This window comes from Synchiropus splendidus, chromosome 4, assembly GCF_027744825.2.
Source record: "Synchiropus splendidus isolate RoL2022-P1 chromosome 4, RoL_Sspl_1.0, whole genome shotgun sequence".
In the NCBI taxonomy this organism is placed as follows: Eukaryota; Metazoa; Chordata; class Actinopteri; order Syngnathiformes; family Callionymidae; genus Synchiropus; species Synchiropus splendidus.
The window spans coordinates 17,484,310-17,500,775 of record NC_071337.1 but is presented as its reverse complement, the minus strand read 5'-3'; the positions used below and the strand labels follow the sequence as shown (position 1 = coordinate 17,500,775).

Sequence of the window (16,466 nt, the reverse complement as noted above, 5' to 3'; positions counted from 1 at the left end):
CATTCAAAATGAGAACCTTTCATTGACTTATTTCACTTCTAGTATCACAGCGCAAAAAAACAAAAACAAAATTGTCTTAAAATGCATTTATTCCGTTGAATGAGAAGCTACTGAACCTTGTATCAGCAAGTAAACATTGAGAATAAATACTTTTTTTTTATAAACCAAACAAAAATATCTTGAGTGAAAGAACAGGAAGGATATAGTACATGGAATGTTTTTGGAACTCACGTCCTCCGCTCCATCAGCACTGTTTTTCTGTCTAACTGTACTCTGACAGGAGGAAACCAGCTAAACACCAATTTACTGTAACCTTGGATGAAGGTCAGAGGTCGGTGGGAGTCCTGCAGCATCTTAATCTTGGTGTTGTTGAACTCCATTACAAGGTGAGAGTACATTTTCATCTCTGGGCTTGCGAAGCTCAGATCCTCTCGTTTGTCGTATCTGTCGAAACATAAGGATGTTAGGCACCTTGACATGGCGTCACCATCGATACCTTAAAGATGGCTGCCACCTCCAGTTGGAGTTCTGCTCCAGAAAGCGAGTGACTCCAGTTTCAGCCGCGAACGTGTCGATGTGAACGAAAACATCTGAAATTTAAAAAATAGTGTTTCCTCACATGGGAATGACTCAGCAGCAGAACAAAGTCGTGAATCTGATTCTGACCTTTTTGTTCTGGGACCAGCTGGTGAAGTTCCTGCATCGCCTGGCCCCCTGGGTAATTGTGGTGGGAGACAAAGAGACACAAACTGGAGTACGCCAGGTTAGCCAGGAGCTGAACCACCACCACAGCTGAGCCCAGCTTGTACATCCACGACTTCTGGTAGTTACTCAAGCTGAAGAGAAACCAGAGACACATTAGAAGGTGGCTCTGACTCATCAAACCCCATGATCTCAAATATCTGAGTCATCCACAACGCTGATTAAATCCCATGGACCTAAGTGCTCCCCCTTGGGATCAGACATGTGACAGGAAGTGGGTGAAACTGCATTCACATTCAGACACTTAAGAAACAGTGATGGACATCTCACGTTCAACTGCTGTCACGGACAGTTCCTAAAGGCCTGTTACAAAGTGTGTGGGGGTTAGTTATCGATGGAATTCACAACTAAAGAGTTACAATCTCTGGGCGTCACATATTAAAGTGAGTCAGAGCAAAGTGGATCATCAGAAAGCAGACATGAGTACTACAGAGTGTTGACCATGCTTGACGTCCTCACAGGGCAGTAAACCCCAGCACAAACACCTGGATGCGACAAGTTGCTCAAACATGGTGGTGACCTACATGAAGGAGCATCCGCGCGCCGCCACCAGATTGAAGACCGGGAAGGTATAAATGATGAAGCGCAGCTCTTTATGTGGCAGCAGCGAGTAGACAAGGATGAAGCCCACGGCGGGCATCAGCAGAGGCGTCATCCGTCGGTCCAGGAGCCCAAAGGGTACAAGCAGCAATGAACAGCCGAGGCCTCTGGGAAGAGCCGAGTAGAAGTACCAGAGAAAGGGGGAGGTTTACTGGGGGGACTGAGTTACGGAAAACTGGAAGGGTTCAAGTCAGAAACATCACAGCGACTGTTTATTGAAAGGATATTCCCCAGTTGGAGCTCTTGTTGAGAATGGTGTTGAACCACAGAACTTCACCTTCTGGCCACACAAGCCTTCTCCAGAAAAACGAGTCCACAGCCACAGTCGCAGCTGCAGGTGGAGAATCAGACATTAACACCCAGTCCTACTTCCTCCTGCTACACGAGCAAATGGTGAACCACTTATTGCAACACTTTGAAGTGAAGTGCCCTATTGTGTGTGTTCCATTACCAACAAGTCATGGAACACATTAGCATAAACAGCTTTTTGTGTTTTGCATGTAGCTACATGCATACTTTTTAATCATTTTTATGTATTTCTACGCACTTGCCTTTGCATTTTCCTAATATATATGTACATGTTTATATGGCTAAATGCATTTCTTAAAGACCTTGTGTTTTTAATTCAAACCATACAGACACTTTATTTTGTCAATGTTTTCAATGCCTCTTTTTTGGAAACTACTTGCATTTTTGTTATTTAAAAATGTGAATAAAATAAACAAGACCATGTGCTTCACGCAACTCACTCAGAGACAGGATCCCAGCAGGAATGGCGTAGTACAGAAGTTCCAGGAGGCGAATCTTTCGCCTTAGCAGTGAAATCAGCAGCATGAGGCCCAAGAAGATGCACAGTTCAGACCGGAACACAATGATGACAAACGCAGAGATGCTGATGAACCTCCCGTGTTTGTTTGCCATCCAGGAAGTGAATGCCACGAGAACTGAGAACACAACCAAACAATGTTCTCAGTTTAGCTGAAGCTGATGTCAGGTGTTGGGAGTTGGCGCTGAAGAACGAGGTTGTGTACCAAGTGGCAGGGCGAACACATTCGGCAGCGTCCTGGTGCTGTAGAAATTGAGGTGGAACTGGGATGTGCATGTCAGGCAGAAGAGGAAAGACACCGTTGATCCAAACTGTCTCCTCACCTCCTTGTGCATGTGCCAGAGTGCAGCCACTACAAAAATTCCCAGCGATGCTCGTACTAGACAGAGGATATGATAGGAATGATAACGTCAGGAAAAAACAGATATCTACACATTCAATAATTGCAATTACATTTGTTTCTGTAAGTCCAAATGAAAGAAACTAAATGGACAGTTGTGCTACCTATCAGCTGAGCGTAGAACTTGGGTAGCTGCAGCAGCGAGGACAGAAACACCACAGGGGAGCAGACAGTGGAGATGACCAAGGGTCCGATGAAAGTACGCGGCACGACACCAGGGAACTCATGATGGTCATACTGTAAAGCCAAACAGGAAACCTGGTCGGACCACTGGACTCAATGTTACAATGTTTTCATTTGCATGCAAGAGGAACAGCAAACAAAACACAAAGTACCGGTGGAATGAGGTACAAATGTATTCAAAACTATGTTAAATGGAGACTGGGCTCACATTAGGTTTTTAATCCATATTACTCCAGGTTTTTTCCCCGCTAAGCCCACGACTTCAACCACGATTAAAATGCTGTCCCTTTTGACATCCAAGTGTAGTTTGACATGGTATGTTGTCAAGCAAAACACACTCACAACGACGCAATGTCAACACTTAAATTTTTATAAAGTTACGTCTAGTAATCATAAACGAAGGAGAGGCATGTTCAATTCATAATTAGGTCGCTGCATTTAAGGAGTGTCAAGCGATCGATTCCACCAAAACGTGTATAAAAACAACTATTTACAGTCACGATACAATGGCTTCTTACCTTATCGAGGTCAAATCTGTGATAAAGAAGATCATGCGCGGCTTGTAAGTTAAAGCTCTCCTCCACTTTAGTGAACGGACAAAAGAATAGATGCATAAAAGATACGGAAAACAGTAATATTAAGAGTGGAATTGACCAAACACTACTTTTTACAGCCATGACAGTTTGATCGTTCATCACTTCCGGGGTGGGCCGGAAAAGGTTGACGTAATATAGTTTTAATGTTAACAATAAAAATGTGAAATTGTCTTCTAGTTTTTTAATATTAGCAATCATTCTCTAGTGGGTACGAATGGTTGCGTTCATGCAAATAAATATTCTCGCATATTTTTAAATCTTCCACGTCAGTACGTATGTTCTTTGTCCCGCGCGTGGCGAGGTGTGATTGGCCTAATTTCTGATTGACACGCCAATTGGCCAATCAACCCAAGCCACAACTCGTCCAAGAGGGTGACGCGGAAAGCCGGTGGCAGGTCCGATTTTCCTCCAACCAACCGGCATGTAAATAGGAGCGTGTGGTCCTTTGAAGACTCACCGTGGCGTGTACTTGACTGTGATTTACTTCATTTAGTTCAATGTGTCGGAGGAGTGCATCGCTGTCGGGGGAAGCTCAACTCTTTCTTTGATATGAAACGTAGCGACTATGCAGTCCAGCAGTAGCGAACCGCGACTAGTGCGGCTTCTGTTGTGTGTCTTTGTCTTAGTACTTTTACCTCCATCATACGGCAAACGGGATTTAAAAAGCGCCTGTTCAACATGTCAGAAAATCACAGAAAACTTCAGCAAGGTAACCGATGTCCTCTTGAAGATGTGTGAGCATGTTGGGTGATGCTGGCTGTCAAGTGGCCTCCTGAGCGTTTCCTTCTTCCAGGGCTTTGAGAAGACGACGAACCAGAACTTTGGTGGAGGCAACACAGCCTGGGAAGAGAGGAAACTGTCCAAATATGAGACGAGGTGAGCCAAGTTCAGGTCCTGGTCAAGCTGACATCATTGTCAATAGTAGATAAGGTGCCGCACTCTCTCAAACTTCAACGGTTTTGTTTTGGTTTTGCAGTGAGATTCGTCTGATGGAGATCATGGAGGACCTGTGTGAGAGCAGCAGTTTCGAGTGCAACCAAATGTTAGAAGAACACGAGGAGCTTTTTGAAACGTGGTGGTTCAAAAGGTGAGTCCTAACACGGGACGGGAATATCCTTGAACCAGTACCTATGTATGACATGTGCTCTGTCTGTGATCCAGGAAGACGAAACATCCAGATCTGCACAAGTGGTTCTGCATTGAGACGATCAAGGTTTGCTGTCCAAAAGGAACGTTTGGACCGGACTGCAATGGTGACTTACTTCATTTACGTTGTCCATAACTAATGTATGTTCAGGAAAAAAAACCACATCTGCTTTTCAAACAACTGTAGAAAAACATTAGTGACCATTGATCTCTGTCAGAAAAGCAAGATCCTTCTCTTGATGAAGGCCTACTTGGGTATGTGGGGTGTTGTCTACGAGTAAGGGATGAGCAGACTGACGGAGGGACAGATCAGGAGTGACGTAGGAGCTACTCCTACGTCACTCCTTCCTGGGTGACGTACGAGTCCGGATGATTCAAAAACAGACAAGCTGTTGATCCGTGTTGTGAACGTGTGCACACTAAGTTGCCAGCGAATGATCATTTCTGCTGCATCTAGGGCTGCCACGATTTTATTTTAATTTTTAAAGTTTCGTTTCCCCAAATCTGCCACTGTGTCCGCTGTCCTGTCAGCTATGTCCTGTCTATTATTGTTTTCCTGTGCCAGCACTGCTCAGTCCATGTGAACACCCTGTGGAGTCAACATGCGCACATCTCTCTTGTTCCACCGAAATCGTGAAGCTATTTCAATGTTTAAGTCATTAAGATAGTTAGTGGCTGCCCTCGTTCTATCAACAGATTACATGACACTCACTCTCTCGCACACTTGCTTTGCTGGATCTGTAGTAACACAACTCGGTTGGAGCTCTCATTTGGGTAGCTGGGCGACTTGATAAACATAAAACAAACTCCGACTCTCAGCATCACCAATGTCAGGGACGTTCACTGGTCAAAGAGGGATGTTGGTTGACCTACTTATCCTGCGCATTTCACTGGCATAAAAGGGTCTTCCATTTACTTGAGTTCACATGCAGTATCTCTCTGGAAGAACTGAAGGAGGTTGATGGGAAAAAGGAAGTCAGTGCTGCTTTACTTCAGCTGCTGCCCCCACAACCCAATGCATTTAGACAGAATAAGGAAGTTGTAAACTAGGTTGCTTTTAAAACTGATTCAGAAAAAAGTATGTATGATTTATGACAGCAATAAATACCTCATTCACATACTTGGTTACTGCTGAAAAAGTTTGATTTTTTTTTTTTTTTTATGGTTACAAAAAGAAGCTACACAAGTAATTATTTAGGAAAACCACAACAAATGTATTTTCGTTTTGAGGGTATAGATTTGCGTTCCTTTCAAATACCGTATTTTCCGGACTATAGAGCGCACCGGAATATTAGCCGCACCCACCAAATCTAAGAAGGAAAATGGATTTTTTTCATACAAAAGCCGCACCGCTCTATAAGCCGCGGGTGCACCGTTGCTGTCTGCGCCACAGAAAATGCATGAGGATCACTTCTAGCGATCCTCTAGTACTAGTTTTGAAAACGGGGTCCAGTGTCGAGACTGACTCATGAAACAATCTTGCCAATGTTCTGAACTCCAGTCATGAACTCCTCACATCTTATTAACATTTAAAGTGTTCAGAAAGCGCTGTTTTCACCCTCCAGTAGATCGTCTCTGTCAGCAGAGCTGCGGACACGCGGGCGAAAACAGCGCAATTTGAGCGCTTTAAAGGTAAATAAAACGCCCGTGATGTCATCGGTTTGATGTGACGAAGCTCAATATTTTTGCCAGCAAAGAGCATGCTCATTAGACTGTAAAAACTCGGGATGCTCCGAGAGACAGGGAGAGCACTCAGCTGAAGCAGCTTTCTTCAACCTCTTTCATGAAAGTTCTCACTCGGGACGGTTGCAAACGTCTCAGATTCACCGCGAACGCTGCATCTGACACACACAAGACTGCAGCGGATTCGGTCCCGGTTGATTCCGTCTTAAAACGACACCTGAGAAAGGATGCTCATCTGGCGCGGTGAAATTAATGATTATTTCTCGGGCAATATGCTTCGCGTTCTGAACGTCACGCTCAGACCGGCGAGTGTCGCGAGTGACCGCTGGTTCCTGCAGTTTCACTTTCATGAGCACCAGAAAACTCACTGTGCTCCGTCAAGTGCTGGTGTTTTAAATATCGTATTGAATTCGTGGCGTTGACGCCTTTTAACGTGCATGTGCTGCAGGATGCAAACTTGACATGACAGACTGAAAAAAGCTTCCGCATTAGACACGCCGTTGCCAAGCGAGTGGCGAGTCGGGAGGGAGGAGCAGACGCATCACAAACCGCGGGCGGTGCCTCATCAGAACGGCTGCTGTCACATGTGATCGGATTTTGTGACCGGCAATGACAGGCAGTGGTCGGCATTCACAGATCACAACGAGTTCAGCCTTTCATAATCGGTGGCCGATTGATTGTAATATCCCTGTAAAAATCAATATATTAGCCGCATCGTTTTATAAGCCGCAGGGTTCAGACCGCGAGAAAAAAGTAGCGGCTTATAGTCCGGAAATTACGGTAGTCATAATATTGGGTAAATGTACTTAACATATTGAAAAAAAAAAATGTTGTCCTGTAGCTTGCGTCGGAGGCTCTGAGAAACCGTGTCACAGCAATGGCGTCTGTGACGGCGACGGCACTCGTGGTGGAGACGGGAAGTGCAGCTGCAACCACGGTTACAAGGGCGAGTTCTGCCTGGACTGCAGCGACGGATTCTACAGTCAAGAGAAGAACGACAGCTTCGCTCTGTGTTCAGGTACGACACCGAGGTTTTAGGGATCGAGAGCAAGACTAATAATGTACTCTTCAGAATGTCATGAGTCATGCATTACCTGCAATGGAGCGACACACCAGGACTGCGATGAGTGTAAGGCGGGGTGGCAGGAGGACGATCAGGAGGCCTGTGTCGGTGAGAGCCACACGTTCATCCTCTGCTTTTCCTTCAGATCTGTTTCAGGCTGTTTTTTTTGAGTTCATAATTCCACGTTTACTTTTCCCCAGATGTTGACGAGTGCTCCAGAGATACTTCGCCATGCAAGGACGATCAGTTCTGCCTGAACTCTGAGGGGTCGTTCTCCTGCAAAGGTGGGAACACAGGAAGCTTGACTAAGGCTTGTTTAATATGAACTGTTGAAGGACACGTGTGCAGTTGGCATCTCTTGGTAGTGAGTTTGTTTACTACGCGGGTCAGAAGCTGGTAGTTATATGAAATGTATGTGAGCTAAATTGGTTGAATAAATATAGGTAAGTGGTAGATGAATTTTAATGTGAATGCTGACTGACTTTGTCTGACCTTTAGAGCAACTGGTCTTTTGCAAATAGTATTGGTTTTGTTTATCCTTCAGCTTGTGACAAGGTATGTTCCAGTTGTATTGGACCGGGTCCTGACAAGTGCCAGAATTGTGCAGCTGGGTACCAGAACACAGACGGCACCTGCACAGGTAAATATTCCAGCTAGTTTTAAGATGTAGGTTAAAAATCTTTGTCCTGACACTGTCTGTGCATATTATATTGTAGGATTTCATGAATTATGTTTTATCTTAATCAATGAATACCTTTTTCTCTTTGAAGATGTCGATGAGTGTTTGCAGTCGGACGTGTGCGCGTTGCCGCACCGGCACTGTGTCAACAGCAGGGGGAGCTATTCGTGCATCTGCTCCAACGGGTACGAGGAGAAAGACGGCGAGTGCGTCGAGGTGGTGCTTCAGGGTAAAGTATTTCTTTTCCCATGAGTCCAAGTACTTTTTTTTTCACACAAATGTTTACGTTTAAATTTGTTCTTTAAAGATGAAGAGGAAAATAAAGAAGAAGATGCCACAAATCCACACAAAGAACTTTGACATTTGAACTGTTTTGGAGATTTTTCCTTTTTAAAATCATGTTTCCCAAAAGCACTTGGTGTGTGGACTGCACCTATGGAACCTTCTGGATTTCTGCTGCGTCATCTCTTTTCGTCTCCCAGAATGAAGCCACTTGTCTCTGTTTTTAATGTGTGAAATGTTTTTTGGAGTAAAATAAATGAGGAATTAAAAAAGCCAAGTGAAATGTGACTTATTAACATCATACAGTTACAAATATTTAAATGTTCTGTATTTTTCTTCCTTTATACAGCAATTACTGTATTATTTCGAATATGTGGTTTCAATAAATTGGTAGCATTTACATTTTTTTTTTACTTATAAGCATAAATACTTAAATAAAATCGAGTTTTCTACTTCATTTAATTTTGTCACTTTGTTTCAAATTCGTGAAAAGTATTTAGCGCTACGGTATGCTTTGTTCATGTGAAAAGTAAAGAAAGGTAAAATTATTTTACCCCAAATGAATTCTCAAAGACGTTACACCAGCACGTCTGACCACAAGATGGCGGGAGAGATTTATAGATATGAATGTTTACTGGTCAGTATGAACAGCAGGGGTCGCCTCTGCGCTATGACAGTTGTGGTCAGAAAATACACTTCCTTCGGAACCCAAGGTTGCAGGTTCCCCTTCTGCATTTTACCGTGAGCAAATATGAAATATCAAACTAAAGAAGGCCACTTGCTGCGCTTCTTAACAACCCAATGATATACAGAGCAATCCAAATAGACCTTCATATAGATTAGATTGGGTTCTGGGTACCGGCGCTGCTTGGGGTTAGAGACCCAGGGCAGGTCACCGGACCAAAACATCAAAGGACAAACACACAAAGTCACACCGACAGACAGCTAAGAGGCATGAACTGAGCTTTTGAGTGTTTGGCACATGAGAGTAAATTTTAGTGCCCGGAGGAAACCCATGTTTTAGGGACCACCAATGGTCACTGTGATCAAAGGCAAATCTTGTGTGACTGGTGTGAGGTTGAGCTGCAAGATCTCCAGAGTGAGAGTGAAAGTCATTTCTTGCTGGATGATGTTGACGTCAAACCTGACATCTGGTGTCCTCTGGTTTTATGGTGATGCCTACGACAGTGATGTCAGCTCCGCGGCCCCTGGAGGAGGGAGATGGACCGGTACAAACCTGTCAGAGCTGGCAGAGATGCACACATGAGGCAGCCACTTGAACACATGAAGCTTAATCTGGTGAATGGAGAAGAAGACATTCTCATTCTACAGTAAAAAAAAAAATTCTGACATCTAATTTCTGATAATATTTAAATAAAACAAAAAATATTGCAATTATTGCTATTAGTAGTGCTGCATTATGACACACAGCTTTGCCAACTCTTCATTGGTAAGTAAATAATTAACTTAAGCTCCCTTTCAACAAACACTTGCCTTTAAATCTGTGTTTTTATTTATCGTCTTTTTTTGGTAGTTTTCTCCAAAATTGATTTGGTTTATTTTTTGACTTTTTTCTTGACTATTCGATTGCCTTTATCCCCTTCTTTCATTTGGAGACAATGACCTTCTGATGTCTGATGAGTGAAAAAAATATAGATGTAAGTCAGAAGTCACTTCTGAACAAGTAGGACAGCCTCAGAACAATTTTCCATTTTGCAGGTTCAACCTAGAAACACTACTTTTTTTCTCAAAAAGCCAGATCCTTGTGAGTCTCCTTTCATGTTAGCTATTGCCAACAACTACAGGAGAGCTTCTGGCATACAGACAACCAGCTAGTATTGAGCACCAGTAAGACCCGGATGGACTGTCACACCTCCAGCTTCCATTACCTTCCTGGCACAAGACATGGAAACTGTGTACTTGAAGGAAGAAGAGATGGAGATGTGTGAAAATAGCTTTGACGATGGTTTGCTAATTGGTCGCCATCGATAGGAGATCTAACAATAGTGCGTTCCACTACTCCAGAACTACCCTCTCCAGGAGATGGTTTAGAAGGAACCTTGAGCACGTGAAGGAGGTGATGGAGAGGACAACATCTCTGTGAGTCATCACGTGTGCATCTGTACGTCAATAATCTGTTGTGGACATGTTTGTGCGAGAAGAACTGCAGAGTGAAAAGCAAAGTAACTCCGTCGTGAGTCAGACGCTGAGTCAAGTGTGAGTCAGCGTACCTGCTCTTAGCATCTCAGGTGACTTTCACAGAGAACACTCAGCGCTCAGAAGACTGGGGTAGAGACGGCTGTGATTCATCTGCTGAGTGACAGGATAACATTTTCTCAGTGGGCACCTCAGTGCAGGTGCCACGCCCGCGCCGCATCACTTTCATATTTGTGTCTTTGAACTTCTGTCAGGTGATTAAGTCATTACTTCATTTGCATGACGCGGCCGGCCGCTACCTGCAACTGGAGCGTTTAAATATGAGGAGCATTCAGATGCAGAGTATTTGCATAATCACAGCAAAAGATCAAAGGTACAATGAAACTGAGACAGCTTCTTTTTCCTGCCCATTTTGTTGCTATTTTTTTTTCTGCTGTCAGTTTATACTGCTTCTTTCTGACCGTGAAAAAAGAAAAGGCATTTAGTTGTAAATATTTATTGTATTTTTAATGCCTTAGCCATTTCTTTTTTCAAATGTTTTTAATTCACTTGTAATTCTTTTTTTTAATGCAATATTGCTACTTTTCTTTGGTATGGTTGTCATTCAAAGTGTATAAACAATATATCTTCACTTGGATTTTTCTTATTTGAATAGTTTTTTGGGAGTTATTCGACTGTGTTTGGAAATTCTTTCCTATTCTGTATCCATTTTCATTTAACAATTTATTCTTTTGTCCCTGCTTTTTCTTAACTTTTAGCTCTGACAATAAACTTCTTATTTTAATTCTTACCATTTACTTTTTTGTTAAGATCCTCATTCATTCAATTTCAATGTTTTTGAGGATTTTTTTTCAAAGTTTTAAAAATATACAGCATATATGCTGCTGAAGTACCATGAAGTCATGGCACTTGCACCTGGACGAGGTGCCACGCTGTGTGCGGGAGTGCAGCACCACAACTTTGCCAGTTCACAGAATTGCGTAATACTGGAGGTCAACTTACTATTTATTTTTTCTGTCTAACTAGGGAAATCCACATTTCTCTGGATAAGGAATCCAACCAAGCTATCTTAGAGACGATAAACAAGCTGTTTCTTGAGCCTATTGAATGCACGGGCCAAAAATGACTGAGGGTTAAATGAATGGTGTTGAGAGCCACCGGCAGAGACCAGAAGCTCTTTGGTATTATCTCAAGTTTGGTGGTCTGAACACACACAAACAAACCACGCTGTTAAATGGGCTCTTTGTTGAGAAACCCTAAATCTGGAGATGCTCTAGAGCAGGGGTGGGCAATTACTTCCACAAAGGGCCACAGTGGGTGCAGGTTTTCGTTCCAACCAATTGTCCGTCTGGTGTCGCTTGTTTCAGCAGAAACCCCATTGGTTTGTGTTTGATTGGTTGGGACAGAAATCTGCATAACACCGACCATGTTGGCCAGCTCTGCTCTAATGCGTGAGCCTGAAGGATCTGGCTAGAGTGACCAGGAACCAGGAAGTGTAACACTGACTGGGCGTTTGGTGAGGTTGTGCAGGAAAGCTGAAGCAGCTTCGTCTCCTGGTTGAGATTAAATCTGAACTCGTGGACCTCCAGCTGTTAATAATGAAATCGTCTTCATCTTTGCTCATGTTTGACTTCTCCATGGGCTCGGCTGCCGACGTGTCTGCAGAACCTTCCACTCGCTGCATTCCAAAATTGTGCGTCATTGAAAACCTACATTGATGTGCAGGTGACGGCTGCTACTTTTCAAAGGCTTGGTGTTGTCTGTGAGTGTCTGAGTGCTTGCGGTTGGAGGGCTCTGCTCTCTGTTCTCTCTCTCTTGCAGTGGTTTTCCTTCCAGAGCTCAGCTGCGGTGCACATGGGTCAGGAGTGCCAAGGTGACAGTGAGGACACTGACTGCTGCTGAGGGAACCCCAAAATCATGAGCTCTCATGAGCGCTAGGCACAATTCAATTGAAATACAGTATATACATTTTTTCTATTCAATTTTCAAATTTCAGTATTTTATCAGTTTATTTGCTGAAGGTGACATTTTTATTTTAATACATTTTGGTCTTTTGACGAACATGAATATAAGATATATCTTTCTTCTTCTTCTTCTTCTTCTTCATCTTCTTCTTCTTCTTCTTCTTCTTCTTCTTCTTCTTCTTCTTCTTATTATTATTATTATTATTATTATTATCATTATACTGCTTATTTTCCTTTAGCTTAGCCTTTATCATCAACTTCTTTTTAGTTTTAGAATCAGTATATATATAGAGAGTATAAACTTTATTTGGTGATTTTGGAATTTGTTTGCTTTCTGTCAGTTGAATTTGTTTCTTCACATTATTCATATATTTGTTGTTTATTTGTTTATTTATTTATTATACTTTTTCCACTGAGTATGTCAATTGTCTATTCATTTTTCATTTTAGGGTTATTTTTCATGTTTTACTTTTACCAGTTGAACACACTTATTTTTTTTTTAACCATTTAACATTCACTTCAGATTTAATATTTTAGTAACAATCTTTTGTACTTTGGATTTGTCCATTATTTTTCGCACAATTCTTTCAATTTAACGTACTCAGTTTGTGGCATTGTATATATATATTCTTTTTTTTTGTTAGTTTGTTTCATTCAATGTTTTGATGGTTCAAAATATTTTGGTATTCACTTTTTATTTTTATTTTAAATTGTCTTTCTTTTTGAGACGTTTCTGTTCTATTCACAACGTCGTTGAATCCCTCTGCTTCTGTTTCCCGCAGCTATATTGAGACAACAATCCTCTTTGTTGCAGTGTAAATCCGGTAAGTTAATCACAGAGCTGCGCTTCACAGATGTGAGCGGCTCTAAACTAGAATCCAGATGTGGCACCATGTGCTTTTTGTTGAGCCTCTGAAGTCCGGCGCTCCCTAAACCTGCCGCCCTCTCTGATGCGGTCGCTTTCTCCCTCGTCTCCCGGCAGGCGGCTCAACAGCTTCCCATTAAAGAAGACAAATTGGAAACCCTAATTTGGGGACGCGACAGCGCTTTTTGGGAGCAGGGAAAAGTTTGACGGCAGAATATGCTCAAGCACCACTACACTGCTCCTGAATGTTAACATTTGAACACAAAGTTCAACAATAGAGTCCCATTCCCTAAGCTACTGCTGAGTTAATACCCTCAACTACAGACGTAGAGTCAGGATGATTTTGTCCTTGCGCTCCTGCCCCAGGTAGCTGTGACAGACTCAAGCCCCTCTTTCTCCCATTACGGTGGAACACTAAAAGTGATGAATGAATGCTTCCTGACAGCTGAATTGCTCACAAAGCAGTGGTGTCAAGATGGAGCCAGAGGGGCAGGATATGGACTCTAACCAAACCAGACTGCACCACTGAAACATGCCAGAATGGGTTAGAAGTCTACTGAATTGGTTCAGAGACCATCTCAGAAAGTGGTTCCGATTACAAACCTGACCATGTTTTTATGAATATTCAAGCCATCCTGACTCCCATGACGTAATGTATCGACTCTCTACTCAGGTAAACGTTCAGAAGCTTTCCTCACTAAATCTGAATGGACAGTTAACAGATGAACTCCTGGAACACTGTGTTAACAGCTGGTGTGGAGACGTTCGGAGGCAGTGACATCGGACTTGAAGCAACGATCACTCAAATGAATGAGTTCCACAGCTTCTTCATTCTGGAGTGGAGTGTGACGACAGGTGTCTGGATGAAAGAGTGAAATGTAATATTCAGAGAAGGTGTTGTCTTCAGTATTTGGTGGTTGAATGCAAAATCTGCAGATTAGCAGCACAGTGATTCACAACACATCTGAGGTTCAACCATTCACCAAAGATCTCAACAAACACCAGAGGACCAGTGTAGCATTTACCTGCACACGCAACTTCACCATTGCTTAGAATGTTATGAGATTGTAATCACTTCCTTCCTCCTACGCCGCCACAGATAACCTGGTCAGATATTAACACAGCAGCATGTGATCTTGCTGGAGAGATTCAAATTCCAAAGTCAGACCAAGCTTTTTACATGCATCTTAATAGTCATATCAAAGGCAATAACATGGTTTTCTGGACCGTCCTGTACCTGTGCTAAGCAAAACCAAATCCCGATCCTGGGTGAAGGATCAGATATGGACCGCATTTTTGAGTTCCACGTCACCTCAACAAACAGATGCAGAACACCTGGATGGATAATCCCAATAAAAGCTCCTTCATCCTCCATCCTGACCTGTTTCCCATTATTCCAAGGCTTTATGTCCAAGTAGAACCTCTTATTCCTGCCTGAGTGGAGATATTTTGTAACTTAACTCCCCACAAACACGAGTCGACCCCTCGTTCTGCTTCAAAGGCATTTTTCTCTCACCGTTGGACTCGGCTTCAAAGCGTCTCTCCCAAATATTTCTTGAGAACCGGTTGTAAAAACCTTTTCGACTGCAGCAGCACGTGTTTGTTTCCCCTCGTAGAGGTGAGTGTTGCTATGGCGCCCGGCTCCTGTTTATCCTGTAGGGCATAAACAGAGATGGAGCCCAGTGGGGTCACACACAGGCTCTGAGAAGCTCCTTGTAACACCTCAGGGTTCTAAGTTTCATTCTGTAAACTCACAATACAGTGATGGGGACTCGAGTCTGCAGCTCGGACTGGAGTCGCACTTAAGACGCACCCATCAGTGACTCGAGACTTGACTCAGATTTATGATTTTTGTATGTTTCCATTCTGATCTCCAGCCAGCCCAACACCGTTACCCTGGCGGTGATTCGTAGCTCGTGCCTGTGCTCCCTGCAGCGAGCTGCCAACAACCAACAGCGGCTGCAACCGGCTGCTGTGGTGCCCTTCATTTGGTGATGGCAACTGTCGGAGCGAATAACAGAGTAGTGGCCAACTGCAATGCCAGAACCTGTGGAATCAAAACTGCTGCGTTGTTTTAATACAACCTGAGCATCCTTTTCACAGCTTTTATCGTATTGCATTTTTAGCATTTTTATGTTCCATTATATTTTTTATCTGATGTTTATAAAAATGCTTCTTTTAGTTCTGTTTCTACTGTATTTGTAATTGTATACTTTTGTTTTCTTTTATTGTTGTATGTAAAGCACTTTGGTCAGCACTCACTGTGAAAATGTGCTATATAAATAAAACTGACCACGAGCTTGATCAAGTTTGTCAGCCTTCTCAAAAGCATCTAGAGAAGTCAGTCATGAAACAGTGTGCAGCATTCGCACTAGTGAACCGTCAGCATCCATTCCACACGGAGACAGTCGTATCCGTAAAGGTTCTGTGTAGGATAGACCTTACGGCCGCACAGATCCGCCGTTTGCAGTCACCGTATCTGATACTGGACGGCAATTAAAATGGTGACGTCATGGTCCTGTCTGTCTCGGCTCTGTCCCAGAGAGTCATCACATCACATCAAAAAACTACAGAATACAGCTCATTTGGACACTGCTGTTCCGCTTATTGTAAATACAGTGGTAGCTCGGTTTTTGAACGTCCCGGACTTCGAACAAAAGAGATTTTTTTGCTTCAGATTTCGAAACGGAACTCCAGAACTCAAACGCCCCTGAAAAAAACCCGGAAAAAACATAACGTGCACGGACCGATCAGCTGACCTACGACGCGCTTTGTTATTGTGTATAACGCAGCCTCTGTATGCAGACGTGTCCCGTTTTTCTTCATATTGAAGTGTAAAACCTTTCCTGTCTCCACACTGGACCGTGGTAGAGTGTCACAGGGGAGGTGCTCGCTCTCCACACCTCCGAGGCTGGAGCGCTCACTCCAGGGTTTGATGTCCTGTTGTGGGCTGGAGCTGGGACAGGGATGAGGCGAGTCTGGGACAGAGCGTGACTTGGTTTATGACTTTGTCACAGCCAAACTGCACAGAAGCGCACATTCAGAGCAGGACACGCACCGGGCACCTCTTCACTTCTGGAGAGACCTCACTCACTCACCAACCCCTCCCACATGCAGCGGCCACACACATAGACGAACAGCGCACCTGCAGCAGACACTCTACAACAAACCATATTCAGCCACTCTTCCAACAAGCAGGACATGATCATGGTAAATACACACATGAAAAGCTAGTAGTTAGCAACATCCACGCATTTCAT

The 16,466-nt window shown here is 43.3% G+C and overlaps 2 protein-coding genes across 2 annotated transcripts; one reads left to right on the top strand and one right to left on the bottom strand.

Annotated features, from left to right (window-relative positions):
• Positions 1–80: 80 nt before the first annotated feature.
• On the bottom strand, positions 81–3,514 carry alg12 (ALG12 alpha-1,6-mannosyltransferase). The gene is made up of 9 exons (XM_053863801.1): positions 3,290–3,514; positions 2,693–2,825; positions 2,394–2,567; positions 2,112–2,306; positions 1,591–1,693; positions 1,287–1,511; positions 667–836; positions 515–590; positions 81–444 (listed from the first exon to the last, which is right to left on the bottom strand). Exons 1-9 carry the CDS (start codon positions 3,464–3,466, stop codon positions 228–230), a joined length of 1,470 nt encoding a protein of 489 aa, XP_053719776.1. The 5' UTR covers positions 3,467–3,514; the 3' UTR covers positions 81–227.
• Positions 3,515–3,768: 254 nt separating this feature from the next.
• On the top strand, positions 3,769–8,476 carry creld2 (cysteine-rich with EGF-like domains 2). Its single transcript, XM_053863195.1, has 10 exons — positions 3,769–4,076; positions 4,161–4,243; positions 4,344–4,454; positions 4,529–4,620; positions 7,038–7,214; positions 7,269–7,367; positions 7,460–7,543; positions 7,804–7,899; positions 8,030–8,167; positions 8,246–8,476. Exons 1-10 carry the CDS (start codon positions 3,933–3,935, stop codon positions 8,296–8,298), a joined length of 1,077 nt encoding a protein of 358 aa, XP_053719170.1. The 5' UTR covers positions 3,769–3,932; the 3' UTR covers positions 8,299–8,476.
• Positions 8,477–16,466: the final 7,990 nt, after the last annotated feature.

What these genes read in the sequence shown, in the direction of transcription:
- alg12 (XM_053863801.1), bottom strand. Translation starts at nt 3,466, where the DNA reads ATGAACGATCAAACTGTCATGGCTGTAAAAAGTAGTGTTTGGTCAATT. An exon ending in GCTGGTCCCAGAACAAAAAG is followed by an intron (nt 591 to 666) that starts GTCAGAATCAGA and finishes TTTAAATTTCAG; the next exon opens with ATGTTTTCGTTCACATCGAC. An exon ending in GAGCAGAACTCCAACTGGAG is followed by an intron (nt 445 to 514) that starts GTGGCAGCCATC and finishes ATGTTTCGACAG; the next exon opens with ATACGACAAACGAGAGGATC.
- creld2 (XM_053863195.1), top strand. Translation starts at nt 3,933, where the DNA reads ATGCAGTCCAGCAGTAGCGAACCGCGACTAGTGCGGCTTCTGTTGTGT. An exon ending in GTTTGGACCGGACTGCAATG is followed by an intron (nt 4,621 to 7,037) that starts GTGACTTACTTC and finishes GTTGTCCTGTAG; the next exon opens with CTTGCGTCGGAGGCTCTGAG. An exon ending in CGATCAGGAGGCCTGTGTCG is followed by an intron (nt 7,368 to 7,459) that starts GTGAGAGCCACA and finishes ACTTTTCCCCAG; the next exon opens with ATGTTGACGAGTGCTCCAGA.